Raw genomic sequence first — 14,937 nt, 5'->3', positions numbered from 1 at the left:
TTCAAGCTTTCATTCCATTTCGCTCAGTGGTAAGTGACGTTCCCAAACTTGAGCCATATTCTAAGACTCTCTAACTCACCTTCACATTGTAAAGCAGCGTCTCCTTTTTCCTGTAGAGCTGTGTGGACTTTGTTTCTTATCTCGGGTTTATCCCTAAGATAGAATAGGATTCGTTTTGTTACATTAGAATTTTCATATAGGGGTTGTTTCCCTTTTACTGGTTTTGTAATGGGGTGAGAAGAACCGGTGTTTGTATCTACTGGTAAAGTTCTTTTTTCAAATTCCTTCATTATCCATGGGTATCTCTTTTCCAGATCTACTCGTGTCAGCGACTTCAATGTGTCGCATAAGTGTTGTTTTTCTTCCTCTGTTAAGTCCAGGTGACCGTCCAGTTGATGGGCTCGACCTTGGTTATATCTTTTATCTAGAGTTCTCCCCATATGAGTCTATTGCTCCTCTTAAAGAACAAGAAAGTTGGCTCTCCTTTTGTGGTCATTATCTGAAATGGTTTTTCTGCCGTTTTAAGAGATCCCTTAAAGTTCTTCAAAATGACAGAGCCATTTGGGGTATTGCTTTTAACAAAGTCTGTTCCTTCCTTAGTTTCTGGGTTGTTTTCTTGCTCTCTGTCTTCTTCTTCTGATGAGGTTTCTTCCTCATTTTCTGTGTTGTTTCGCGTTATTATTTCATTTCCTTCCTCATCCTCATCTGAACTTGAGGCTTCTATTTGGCTTTCAGTGTCCTGTTTATTTCGTTTCATTTCTCCTTCTCTTTCTGGCATGATGGGTCGTTTTGTTGTACTGGTATTGATTTCCATTTCCTCCATTTCTGTGCTGTTATTGTTGCCTTCCGATTCATTAGATTTCTTAGTGTTCTGTTTCTTTTTCTTCCTAATTCTCCCTTCTGCGTTCCTCCCAGTTATTGCCTGATTTCCTAATATAGTCGTTGCGATAGCTGGCGGTTGGAGGGCTGGAAACTCTTCTGGTTCAGTTGTTTGTGGTTCGTTTACTGTTTGGCCGGTAGCTCGAGAGTCCTGTGTTGTGAGTTTAGGAATGGCTACTGCCGCAGGTGTTATGGCGCCTCCTGCTCTTTCTGCAAGGGTCCTGTTAGGACAAACGTCTATTTTATGGGATGTGTTCCCACATTTACGGAACAGTGACTCACATTGATTCAATGTGTGTTCTGTCGATAAGCAGTTGCGGCATGTGTTGTTTTTCGGGCAGTGAGCGCTAAGGTGGCCCAAAGCGGTGCACCGAAAGCATTGTTTTCTTACACCTGGATAATTGACTATTACTCTTGCTGAACCTAAAAAAATCAAGTTGTGGACCTCTGTTTTCATCTCGATTGAAAAGTTCACTTCCCCTGATTTCCACTCTGGGATATCCGCGTCTTGTCCGATTGTTACGTTTCTGACATTCCCCCACTTGGAGAAAATGGTTTTAATGATTTCCTCCCCTTTCTCTAGATATTCTAGAGGAAACCTGTCAATTTTTATGGATTTTAAAATATTCCCGACTAGGAAGGGTAGGTATTTTTTCCCTTCACATTCTACGCCTTTAAGGAGCGTTTCTCTTGTTTCTATGTTGTTCGTTACTATTTGGAATCCCCCCCCGTAAGGGGTAAGCCCATAAATGCTTTCTGCTTTTGCAACATTGAGAAGAGCTCTCACAAACGTCGCTTTGTCGATGTTTGGGTCAATTTCGATCCCGAGAGTACAAACTCTTGGCAAGAATTTTGACATTGTTAACCTAACCAACGAAATAGCAAATTTCAGTCTCCGAAAGGGAATACCCTAAAACGGACCTGCACTGATTGGAACGAGGCCGCAAAAAATAAAAACCAACAAAAGAAAAACTAGAAGGGTTCTTACCAAACAATACTGGAATAGGAGCTCTCTCTCAGAATCTGGTAACTGGAATCCAAAAGAAGACTGGAACATGGAGCTTTCTCTCGGGGCTGCTGAAAACAGGTCTCATCAGTGGGAGCTAGGCTAGAAAATTATAGGAGATACTGAGACAGGAGTGTTGGTAGCTTGCTCCACCTTTGCAACGAGTTGCCCTGGTGTTGTACCACCTTACCCCAGTCCTGAAGATACTTTCAGGCGCAAACTTTGTTTGCTCACACTTAGATAAAGGATTAAACTAAATTTATTATACTCTAACCAAATGAAAAATAAACTTTCAAAAAAAAAAAAAAAAAAAAGTCCCTTGACAGGAATGAGTTTAAGGAGAGATGATGGGTATTGTGTATATAAAAGTTAGTGTGTCTTGACTCCATGGAGATCTCCCATATAACAATAGTAGTAGTAGTAGTAGTAATAATAATAATAATAATAATCTAAATGCTATGTGTCCACTACGTTTGTAGTTATTTGCTCTCGGGATGCTGGTTTGAAGTGCAGAAAATTATAGTTTCAATAATTGATTCATTTTCCTTCGTGTTTTTTACACCATGAAGCAGTGTTACAATCACACAACTCTTAAGTTCTCATCCAGTCTATGTTAAATCTCAACTTTTTTTTACTCCCTCTTAAATTATTTAAAATCTGTACAACTACTCACAAGCCCATTACCAAGTTGGTTGAACCAGATTAAAAAAGATTACTTGACTTACTTTGCAGTTGACCACTGATGCAACAAAAGACAGAAAGAAATGGAGAGACATTGTGGCTAGGGTCACAAGTTCTCAGACATGAGGAGACTGAGCAAGAAGAAGAAGAAGAAAACTATTCATGAATCCAGTTTAATTTTGATATCTGGAGATTATAGCAGGAAATCAGTGCTAATAATACTTTTTCTTTACAAAATAAAGATTTATTGTTACATAGACCATATATTTATAACGTACTTAAGCTCTTACAAATTGCCTACCGGTTTCGCTAGTAACTGACTAGCTTTCTCAAGGTTTGCATAGTACAAAAAAGGTAAATGCAAAAAAGGTTTAAAAATACAAAGAACCGTTAGTACCTGTTAGGTAGCTAGGGTGACACGTTCGCGTGACATAACTACTCAGCATCATGAACATGCGTTACATGCAAACGCATAATATGATTATTTGCGTACTTTAGCTCTGTTGAACTGAGGGAGTTAATTAGATTTTTCCAGGTATTGTTCAGAATGGCCCCTTGATTTCTGTTTAGGTTACTTCCCGTACGTAGTACAACTGCCGCTTCTTTAAATACTCGATGTCTGTAATCCTCATCTACGTAGGGCATGGAGCTGTTATTCCAGTCTATAGTGTGGTTCGAAGTTGAAAAGTGATGTGCCAATCCCAAGGTGATCGTTCTGTTGTGATTAACGTCTCCTACATGCTCTTTCTGTCTTATTTCCAGGCTTCTCGAAGTCTGTCCGTGCATGGAATATTATACACACCTGGATATTTATATAATGGCACGCTGTCTTTAGGAGATCTTAGGACCTGTCTTATGCTATTTGTTGGTTTAAATACAACCCTGCTGTTATGTGTCTTTAACAATCTTGCAATTTTTGTGGAAGTTGAACCTGTAAAGGGGATGACTGCTGTTGAGATTTGCTGGGCGACTGTTCTTTCTTGTTGGTTATCTTTGTATAGAAATTTGTTGATGATGTGTCTAGGATAACCATTTTGTGATAGAGTTGTAGCTATTTGAGACAGTTCTGTTTGAACTTCTTCCTCGTCAGAGATAAATTTTCTAGCTCGATTTCTTAGCATGTGGATGATGCCGTGTTTCTGTGACCTATAATGATTAGAAGAGTAATGTAGATATCTTCCAGTGTCCGTTGGTTTTTTGTAAATAGACAGTTTGATACTGTTTCCTTGTCTTTTTACTAGCAAGGCCAAGAAGTATAGCTGTTCGTTATTTTCTACTTCTAGAGTAAATTTTATTTTATTGTGGAGTGCATTGATTCTGTTAACAAACACATGTAGGCTTTCTAAGTTGTCTTTCCATATGATGAAGATGTCATCCACATATCTCCACCATATAGAAGGTTTAGGAGTAATGCTGGTGAATATTTCATCTTCAAATTTCTCCATGAAAAGGTCTGCACATGGCGGCGACAGAGGGCTGCCCATGGCTAGGCCTTCTAATTGTTTGTATATCTTGTTGTTAACTTTGAAAAAATTTGATTGTAGGCAATGCTCGAACATCTTTGTGATATCTGCAGGAAAGAGATCTTTGATAATGTTCGTTACTTCTTCTACTGGTACATTCGTGAACAAGGACACTACATCTAGGCTGTCCATTATGTCTGTTTGTGTAATTTTTATGTTTTTTAGTTTGTCCACAAAGTGTTGAGAATTTTTTAAGTAGGACTCTGTTTGTCTAATTTTTCCTTTAAGTAAATTCGCTAGGTGCTTAGCCAATAGGTACGTTTGGGAGGACCTGCCATCCACAATCGGACGAAGTGGCACTTCTTCTTTATGCACTTTAGGCGCCCCGTACAGTCTAGGAGTGATGGGATGTGAGGATTTAAGTTTTCGTTTTAGTTCTTCAGGCCAAGTATTCATGTTACAGATCAGGAAGTTTGTCTCATTGTGGTTCTTCATTGTAGGATCTCTGGTGAGGATTTTGTACATGGAACTGTCAGATAGTAAGTCGTTTAACTTCTTAATGTAGTCTTTTGAGTTAAGGATAACGGTGGCATTCCCCTTGTCTGCTTTCATAATTATTATTTCTTTGTTCTTCCTTAAGTCCCCAATAGCTTTCCTATCATATGGAGTGGTATTCAGTTGTGTTTGTTTTGCTGTTGCTAGGATGATAGTGCTTTTGAATCTAATGTCGTTGGCTACACCTTGTGGTAGTGGGTAGAGACTTTTTTCAATTCCACACATAAAGTCCATTTTTGGGATGTAATTAGGAGTGATAGAAAAGTTAAAACCTTTTTTTAGAATCTCCGATTCATGTTTCGAAAGGCAGTGATCACTTCGACAGGTTGAAGATCACTTTGTTAACTGGGAGGCCATTGTGTGTCTGGTATTTTTTCTTGTACAGTTCATTAAATTTTCTAATTTGTTTGGCTTTATTGAACTGGAAAGTTTTCTCATAGCTCTGTTCTAACATGTGGTCTATATAATTCCAGGTCGTATAATCAAGACTGTTGGAAATGTCATCGAAATATTCGCGGCAATTAATATCACTTATATTCAATTCGTACCTGATGTGTTGGATTCTTTCTCTGAGTAGTGCCAATGACATCCTGTGGTAAATTCTTCTGGCTTGTATGGATTTAATATGCCCGTTGATTATAAGAAATTTAGGGATGATAGAGAAATCCCTACACCTTTTTAGGAAAGTTAAGTGGTTCAATAGCTTGGCCTTTCTGCATTTTTCCTTTTCTAAGCACCGAACTTTGTGTTTCATTAGACTATTTAAATTGTACATGTTTTGGTCATAAAGTATTATAAAATAAAGATTTATTGTTACATAGACCATATATTTATAACGTACTTGAGCTCTTACAAATTGCCTACCTGTTTCGCTAGTAACTGACTAGCTTTCTCAAGGCTTGCATAGTACAAAAAAGGTAAATGCAAAAAAGGTTTAAAAATACAAAGAACCGTTAGTACCTGTTAGGTAGCTAGGGTGACACGTTCGCGTGACATAACTACTCAGCATCATGAACACGCGTTACATGCAAACGAGTAATATGATTATTTGCGTACTGTAGCTCTGTTGAACTGAGGGAGTTAATTAGATTTTTCCAGGTATCAATTATAATGGCCCCTTGATTTCTGTTTAGGTTACTTCCCATACGTAGTACAACTGCCGCTTCTTTAAATACTCGATGTCTGTCTGTTCATGATGCTGAGTAGTTATGTCATGCGAACGTGCCACCCTAGCTACTTAACAGGTACTAACGGTTCTTTGTATTTTTAAACCTTTTTTGTACTATGCAATCCTTGAGAAAGCTAGTCGGTTACTAGCGAAACCGGTAGGCAATTTGTAAGAGCTTAAGTACGTTATAAATATATGGTCTATGTAACAATAAATCTTTATTTTGTAATACTTTATGACCAAAACATGTACAATTTAAATACTTTTTCTTTTTTAATGACAGTTCCTATATTTCAAATTATTGCATAATTTGAAATGTGATGCAGTTAATAGGATATGTAGAGACCCAATTAGTAAACCATGTTATGGTGGTTTTTGCAAACTACCATAAGATGGTTGCTTTATATCTATTGCCTTCCATTTGTAGTTTAATTGCCAGTTTCTGCCTGGCTTTTAACTCTGAGTCTGTTTCTCTACCAATGCCAAATTACTCTCAAGACTCCACTTTCACCTCTTCTGCCTCCCATACGTAATTGACCTTTCTCTCACTGACTTAAAATCATGAACATAGTTTTACTGAACATAGTACATTCTTTTCTTCTTTCAACAAACCTTGTAGTGCTGAAATATTTCAAGATCACAATCAAACCAGTCAAAGAACACACACAACAGCATAATTTGCTGGCCTTGTAACCTTCTTTTGGTTTTAATTCCAAATAAAAGCTTGAAGATCTTCCATAACTAACAATGTTTTAAATGTTGATCTCTAGTGGATTGAAAACACTCGCATCAGCTTCCTTGTCTGAAGATCTAAGTGCTATCAAAGATCAAATTAAATTTTTCTTTATAACTCTAGCCCTTCCCTGGCACAAGCACATCAACTACAGCCTCTTCAGCTTCCACTTAAAACATAATTCTCAGGTGTTTAACTTCAGAATACTCTCACATTTCAAGTAGTATACCAAAAACCTCCCTAAATTGCTTAATGTTATCTAGAAGAGAGCAGTCTGGTTAATAGATGATTCTCCTCTCTCTCTCATAGGGTGTCTAAGCACTTTCTCATGGGTGTTCTTCTGCTATTTCTTTTCTGTAGGTATTTTCATAGATAGCTCTGCTGAACTGGTGTCCATCATTCCTCTACTTTCCACAAGAATTATCATACTAATTAATAAAGTTTTGTGGGCAGCTCCTGGTCAATATCCATTCACAGTACTGTTTACTTTCTTGCTAAACTAACTTCTTATCCTCATTTGTCTGCTTTTATCCTTTTAAAAACCTACATGTAATCTCTCTCATGGACTACTGCCCAGTTATTTGGGAAAAATAAATCAATAGGTTCCATCTGTTTTTGTAACCATGCATGATATTATATGTGCTGTATGTTCTGCAGCTTTTCACATGTGGGATTTATACATACACACACGCACATACGCACGCACACACATACGCACTCTTTGATTGTCTTCTTGGAAAGAAGTCAATGTACACCCCATGGGCAAAGGTGCATTGTACCAAGTAATGAGTCATGTGTTTGTAGCCAGCATAAATTGGAAGAATACGATGCTCCCAAGTCAGTGAAACTGTGTCCAGGCAAAATGACTGTGAGAAGGAAACTGATGGAGTTTGAAAGAGGCATTGTGGTAGGATGCAATGTTGTAGCTCTATCTGTTCATCAAATTTGTTGACAAATTGGGCCTTCCTCCCAGTAAACAGTTCATGATACCATACTGAGATGGAAGTGCAGGAGTCAACTGCAAGTGTTACCCACCACACTCACTGGATGTGATGACCATATGGTTCTACAAAGGATAATATGTAAAAACCACCATTCGTCAGCTGACACGATTGCAGAGTTTGTTCCAGGCATCAACTGGAACAAAGAGTTTGTTCCAGGCATCAACATGAATCTGCATAAAAACATTCATGACACAGAGTTCCATGGTAGGACTGCAATATGCAAGCCCCACATTACCTGGTCACATGCAGTGTCACCTTCAGTGGTGCAAAGAGTATATACAATTGGGAGGGAGCTTGGAAAGCTGTATTATGAGACGGCGAATGATGCTACACCCTCTACCAAGCAGATGGATGGGTGTGGCAGTACCCGATGAACATCTCTTACCCGAGTGCCTAACCTTAACTATGAAATTCAGAGGTGGCAGCGTTATGATATGGTCTTGTTTTTCCTAGTTTGTGCTCCGATCTCCATTTGTGGTTCCAGGAACATTAAATTCCAAGTTGTATCTGAACATTCTAGACAATGCAATGCTTCCTGCTGTGTGGCATGTCTATGGAACTGACCATTGTCTCTTTCAGCAAGATAATGCCAGTGTCATAAAGCTGCTGCTATAACTGCATGGCTTGTGGACATGAACATCGGCACACTTGACTGGCTTCTTCAGAGCCCTGATCTCAGTGCTACTGAATACCTATGGAGTGAACTGGAGCATTGGGTGAGGTCAAGTGACATCCCCCCCATGCAATAGTCCAGGACCTCATTACATGCCTACAGGAAGAATGATCCAAAATTTCCATTGATCGTTATCATATGCTCGTGGTAAGTTTGTCCCTGTAGGATTGCTGCAGTCATTGCAGCAAAAGGAGGTCCTAAATCTTATTAAGGTGGGTACCGTTGCTGTTTGGTCCTCACATTATGGTGTCTGTTGACTTCTTTCCAAGCAGTGTGTGTGTGTGTATAATGCTGGGAGAAATAATTATTATTATCTGAGACTTCCAGGGAGTCAAGGACTCATCAAGGGAGGCTGTAAATTACCCAACCCAGCTATCATACCTTCCCTTAAATTCGTTTACACTAGATGCACTCACTACCCCCCAAGGGCAAATTATTCCACTCATTCACTGCTCTGGGGAGGAAAAACCTTGCTCCCCTTTCTTGACTGAGAACAACCTTAACTTCCATGGATGCCCCCTGTGTTCTCTCCCTGCCTTCCATATAACAAAAAATTTCTTCATTTGACATGCTATAACACCCATTCAAAAGTTTATAGACCTCTATCATATCGCCCCTCTTTTTCCTGTTAACCAGAGTCTGCAATCCACATACTTGCAATCTGTCCTCATAATCTGGATATAATCTTTGTAACTCTTCTTTGCACGCTTTCCACAGCTTCTTTATCCACTTGGAACCTGGGAGACCAAATCTGCACACAGTAATCCAGGTGTGGTTTTTATCACAGCCTTATAAAGAGGCAAAATTACTTCCTTATCCTTGCATGTCAAGGGTTGCTTCAACATAGCAATTATCCTCTGAGTTGTATTTGCAACTTTTGCTATGTGACCTTCAAACTTTAAATTATTATCCACCAATACACCAAGTTCCCTTGCCTCTTCAGTTTCTTGTTGCATAACCCCACTAATATAATATGCCTCTGGAACTCTAATCATGCCAAAGTGCATAACTTTACACTTACTAACATTAAACCGACAGCCATTTTCATTTGCCCAGATTTCCAGCCTCTTCAAATCATTTTGTAATTGCTGAATATCAGTAGCACCCCTTATTGCCCTGCCTATCTTTGCATCATCAGCAAACAATTGCAAATCTGATGATATACCCTGCTTGATGTCATTAATGTATAGATTGAACAATAATGGCCCAAGGACTGAACCCTGAGGTACGCCACTGGTTACCTTAATTCTGGCAGATTCACACCCATTATATACCACTTTTTGATATCTGTCTGTTAACCATCCCCTGATCAAAGTCAATAGATTATATTCCAATCCCATATTCTCCAGTTTATGCAACACTCCGTCATGTAGTATCCTATCAAATGCCTTAGAAAAATCCAACATTATCATAGTGTATCCATTCCCTTTATCCAACTCGGCCATGACATTGTTATAAAATGAGCAAATTGCTAGAACATGACCTTCCTTTAGTAAACCCATGCTGTTCCCTGCAGAGTATAGAATGCTTGTCTATCCATTTCTGTATGCAAGTTATCAGCTTCTCTAAAATCTTCACTACCACACCAGAGATACTAATAGGTCGGTAGTTAGACACATCAGTTTTTGCACCACCCTTGTACATTGGAACTATCACACATTCCTTCCATTCCTCTGGTATCATCCCTGAGCTGAGATTCAAGTTATATAAATGTGTGAAAGGCCTAGCCAAGTTAGCTGAACATTCCTTTAGCAAACGGGCTGATATTCCATCTGTCCCTATTGACAAATTCTTATCCAGGTTATGCAAGAGCTCTTCATCCTCATTTTCACGAACCTCTAACTCTTCATCCAATGTAGCAGTAGCACTGTGCACCATGCTACATACGCCTGGTTTATATATCTTAGCAAAGTGAGCACTCATTAACTTAACAATCTCCTTAGCTTCTGACACTCGTGTACCATCTGCATTCAATAAAGTTATTCTTCCACATTCATTCTTTCTTTAGCTTGCATGGCCAATTTCTTCTCATACTCTGTTTTAGCTTTTCTCACAATACTTGTTACTTTTCTGGCCTGAGCTTTATATATTTCATAACTCCTCTCATGATATTCTTTCCACATCATCTCCTTCTTGTGGATCTCTTGCTTAATAATGCTGCACATCCATTTCACTCCCAACCTATTTATTCTTTGAACGCTAGGGATACATTGAGATACCACCTCATTCAAGCACTTTTTCAAAGATTCCCATGCATTGCTGACACTTTTTCCATTCAGTAACTGATACCATGGGACCAAAGATACTATTCTTTTAAGTTGATCATAATTTTCAGCATGCATGTTCCAGTATATACTATATATACTGGAAGAAAAATAAACTTAAATATATATATTTAAAAAATTTTTTTTCTCTCTTCAGCAAAAAATTAAATACATAAAATTATAATCAGTGTTTTTCAAATTTGAAAAACATTGAATAAAATTTCCATTTAGTACTGGACTATATTGGTAAATGGTAAATAGTTATTTTAATAAATCTTTCTCCACTAACAGCACCAGAAGAAATATTTATTTATTAAAATAACCATTACACTGACAACTGGATATATACACAAAACTAAGATTTACTCTGAAGTTATTGTTCAGGAGCAAGACAATAACACGAACCTTTTGTATATACATGCTTTTGAAATTGTTATTTTTGAAGTTAGATACCATTATTTAATCAAACTGCTAGCCTCATATTGTCCTAATATGATTGGGTAAAAAAATCTGTTTAAAAATTAATATATTGTAATAATTTTCTGTTTTTGGCAGTGTGAAAACAGAGTACTTCATGTCAATTAATAAAGTTATGCACATCAACTTCAGGGTTAATTATCAGGTCAGTAGGCATTTTTCAGACCAGATGTGTATTACATTACGAATGTTAGCACTTTTTATTTCATTTTTATTGTCACCGTGTTTTGCTTCCTGAACAAAGTATAGGAAAGGCAAAACTGACTCTGATACTATTTGAGATGGGAGGGAGAGGAAATCTTACTTCATTGCCGTTTTATTCAAAAAATTTTGTCATTATGTTGCACCATATGTTTTCCTATATCTGCTTAATTCCCTAAAGGTGTTAGTTTGAAACTTGAAAAATACTGATTATAATTTTTATGTATTTAATTTTTTGCTGAAGGGAGAATTTGAAGTGAAAATTTTCAAGTGAATTTGACTGAAATAAAGACTTTGCTAATGAATCTTGAATATACTGAAAACAACCAAGTGATAATAGTACTTTCTGTCATTTTTAAACTGTTTGAATATTGAAGTCTTTCAGAAGTTATTTTTGAAATTATAAAAAAAAGCTTTTAGTTGCTGCCTGAAGTAAATCCATTAGCTTTCACGTTTCTAAAAATGTGATATCTAATTGTATATTGTTTTGTATTCCAAGTTTTTTATTGTAACATTTCTTTTGTATTTTATGAGGGTGGTCTGAAAAGTTCTCTGCCTCGACCATAGATGGCAACATTATCAGCAAGATTTTTTTTTTTTTTTCGAAGTTGGTAACATCTGTCATAAGCATATATGAAATTGCAAGTCATTCTACCAAGTAGTTTGTTTTATACAGCTGTCTAAAGCAAAAGTGTTGTCTGTATCCCTTGAAATGGATAAAATTGAGTATCGTGCAGTTCTAAAATTATTTGTAAAAGAAGGTTTAACGGCAAAATTAAGAAAATGGGCTGCCAAGTTTAAACATGGCTGTATCAGCCTTGAAGATGATCCACGTGAAGGACGTCCAAAAAAATGGAACAACATCAGAAATCATTGATCAAGTGCACAATATGGTATTGGATGACCAACAAGTCAAAGTGCATGAAATTGCGGAGACTAGGTAGTTCAAAAGAACGTATCGGATATATTTTGCATGAAGAATTTCAAACGAAAAAGCTTTGCGCAAGATGGGTGCCACGCTTGCTCACAGCAGATCAAAAACGCACTTGCATGAAAATATCTGAACAGTTCTTGTAGCATTTTAACAAGAATAAAACTGATTTTGTGTGTCAATTTATTACTATGGATGAGACCTGGATTCACCATTATATACCGGAATCCAAACAGCAGTCAATACAGTGGACAGAAGCCGGTTGTTCAGCGCCAAAGAAGAAAGTCGGTTCCATCAGCAGGAAAGATCATGGCATTGGTGTTTTGGGATGCTAAAGGAATTTTGTTTATTAATTATTTTGAAAAGGACAAAACAAGAACCAGGGAATATTATTCCGATCTTTTAACCAGACTAGAAGAAAAAATTTGTGAGAAAAGACCTGGTTTGCAGAAGGAAAAAAATCATCTTTCATCAGGATAATGCACCTGCCCACAAAGGTGTTTTGGCAATGGGAAAATTAAGCGATCTGCACTATGAATTGTTGGAACATCCACCCAATTTCCCAGATTCAGCTCCCTCTGACATCTTTCTCGTCTCAAAACTAAAACTTTTCCTCACTGGTCAGTGTTTTTCTTCGAATCAAGAGGTGATTGCAGCTGTAGAGGGGTATTTTGCATATCTTACTGCACTACAGGGATGAGATAATGGCTCTGGAGCATCGCTGGAATAAATGTATTAGTCTTAAGGGAGATTATGTTGAAAAATAAAAATAATTTTGGAATTATAAATCCCTGAGCATAAATCCTGACTTACTGAAATTGGTCTATTTAGAGTATAATTTTCATCATTTTAGTAATTATTCATGTTGATGAATATATTTGATGCACATTATTTCTTACTTATTTTTAACTAAACTTGAATTCGTTAATGATTTCATGCAATTTAGCATTTGAAATGAAATTTCACTCATTGGTATTAGTGATTGGTTCTGTCACTCAGATTAATTAGGAAAATAACAGGGTATATAAGACATTGACCATTATTTAATTTCTTATGCAATTTATGATCTTTTATTTTTAATGCTATATTATGAACATACATATATTCAATGATATTTTATCATACATACTACTCTTCAAACAGGAAACAAAACTTTTAGTTATGAATTATGTAAACTTATCTGACAACCAGGAAAATCTCTGAGCCCCAAATTGTAGGCATCCTTTATTTTGTACATATATAATTTAAATGCTTTTTAAATGGTCATCGGTAACCTGTTTAAGGATGTTTAAGATCTGATGATGATAATAATATTGGAGTCTTGACAAGTAACAGACTGATTTGGAGGAAAATTGTAGATAGGAAGTTAGTAATGATGTAAAGTTTTCTTGTAGTACTATCATATCCTGTACACCCCTTGAGGGTACATGTCAGGAATTTGATGATGACTTTCTAAGGATACTGCTCCTAAACCAAAGTGAATATTTATACATTGGAAGCATATAACCTGTATTTCTGTGGTGGATACCTGTTCCCTGATTTTACAAACTTATTAATTTGATTATATTGGCTCAAGAGTTATCCTCAAATGCCTTGTATGGAGAGGATATTATATTGGTTGAAGGTGACTGTTATGCTACAAATAGCATAACATCACTGTTATTGCATTTGTAGAAATTTAGTAATTTTCATGCTTTTCCCTAAGAATAATCATGGTGCCAGTGGAACTAGTGGAATAATGATAATAAAGAACATTTATGTGGTAATATACCATGTAAACTTTTACAAAGATGGGTCTGTGAGTTTTTAAATTGATTAAATTGGTCAGGCAGATATTGCTCCTTTGCTTTCGATTGCATGATAAGCTAATCACCGTGTAGTGAGAACCTATAGTTACCTTAGGTGGCATTCTTTAAAACTTACCAGTTGTATCATTTGAGTTGCTACTTCATCTGAATCATTTGGGACTGCTTATGAGTTTCTTTGTCTTGTTTGCCCTATTGCTGGCTGCCTACCTCTTTTATGAAAATACAAGGTTTCATGTAATGAATATTGCCAAATAGAACAACTTCTAACATAAATCCATTGTATATAGTTTCAGTTTAAATAATATTGGTTATGCCACATTTAAAACTGGGTTACCTAGCACCTGGCAAACTGTTATCCAGTCACCATGGTTGCAGTAGTATGATCATTTCTTCTCCAAACACATACACTGTCTAATAGATGAAAGAAACCCAACTAAATATATATATATAGATAATTTAAGTATCAGTTGATTTAAACTGATAAATTCTGCACACTTAAACTCTTGCTTTTATAATACAGTTGACTCACTATAGCAAACTCACACAGAGGAGTAATTGTCGGAGTGGCTGCCATAGTAAATTCTTTTAGCATAACATTCTATCTGTGGAAATTGTGACTTAAGTATTTATAATAGTGTTTGTTCTAGTGGGTCAACTATAAATATTTTCAACTGGAAAAAAAAAAAAAATTAACAGATTTCTCTTTAAAGGTTATAATATTTAAATTACTATTAATAGAATTTTTTTCTCCCTTTGATAGGACATTATTCCTGATAAGCAGTTAGTGATGGATAAAGATATTGTCCTTTGGCCATGTGAATCTTCTTTAAGTATGCACATTCTTCCATTTTCTCATAAAAGGTAACTTTAGGGAGAAAAAAAATTCAGTTTCAGAATATTTTTTGATGAATTAAGCAAACATTAAATTTTCTTCAAGTGCATATTTGAAAAATAGTTCAAGAACATGATAAACCCTTTCTCTCTCTCTCTCTCCAAGCATTATGTTAAACTTCCTGAGAATTAACATTTCTTTGATTTCTTATGATCTTTTGTATGGTGCTATCTTCTAAGGTGTTCCTAATTGCCTCAATCTA

General features: G+C 36.6%; 1 protein-coding gene across 4 annotated transcripts in view; it reads left to right on the top strand.

The window, feature by feature from the left end:
- Positions 1 to 14,937, top strand: part of LOC150107208 (uncharacterized) — a 351,505-nt gene that overhangs the window by 216,702 nt on the left and 119,866 nt on the right. For all 4 annotated transcript variants that reach the window (XM_090391063.1, XM_090391065.1, XM_090391062.1 and 1 more), the window contains one exon: positions 14,604 to 14,704. In XM_090391063.1, coding sequence (XP_090247189.1) covers positions 14,604 to 14,704 — 101 coding nt within the window. The remainder of the gene's footprint in view (positions 1 to 14,603; positions 14,705 to 14,937) is intronic.

This window comes from Typopeltis vanoorti, chromosome 4 (assembly GCF_054136105.1).
Source record: "Typopeltis vanoorti isolate ZY-2024b chromosome 4, IOZ_Tvanoo_1.0, whole genome shotgun sequence".
Taxonomy (NCBI): Eukaryota; Metazoa; Arthropoda; class Arachnida; order Uropygi; family Thelyphonidae; genus Typopeltis; species Typopeltis vanoorti.
The sequence above is the reverse complement of the archived record's forward strand: the minus strand, read 5'-3'. Positions and strand labels throughout refer to the sequence as shown.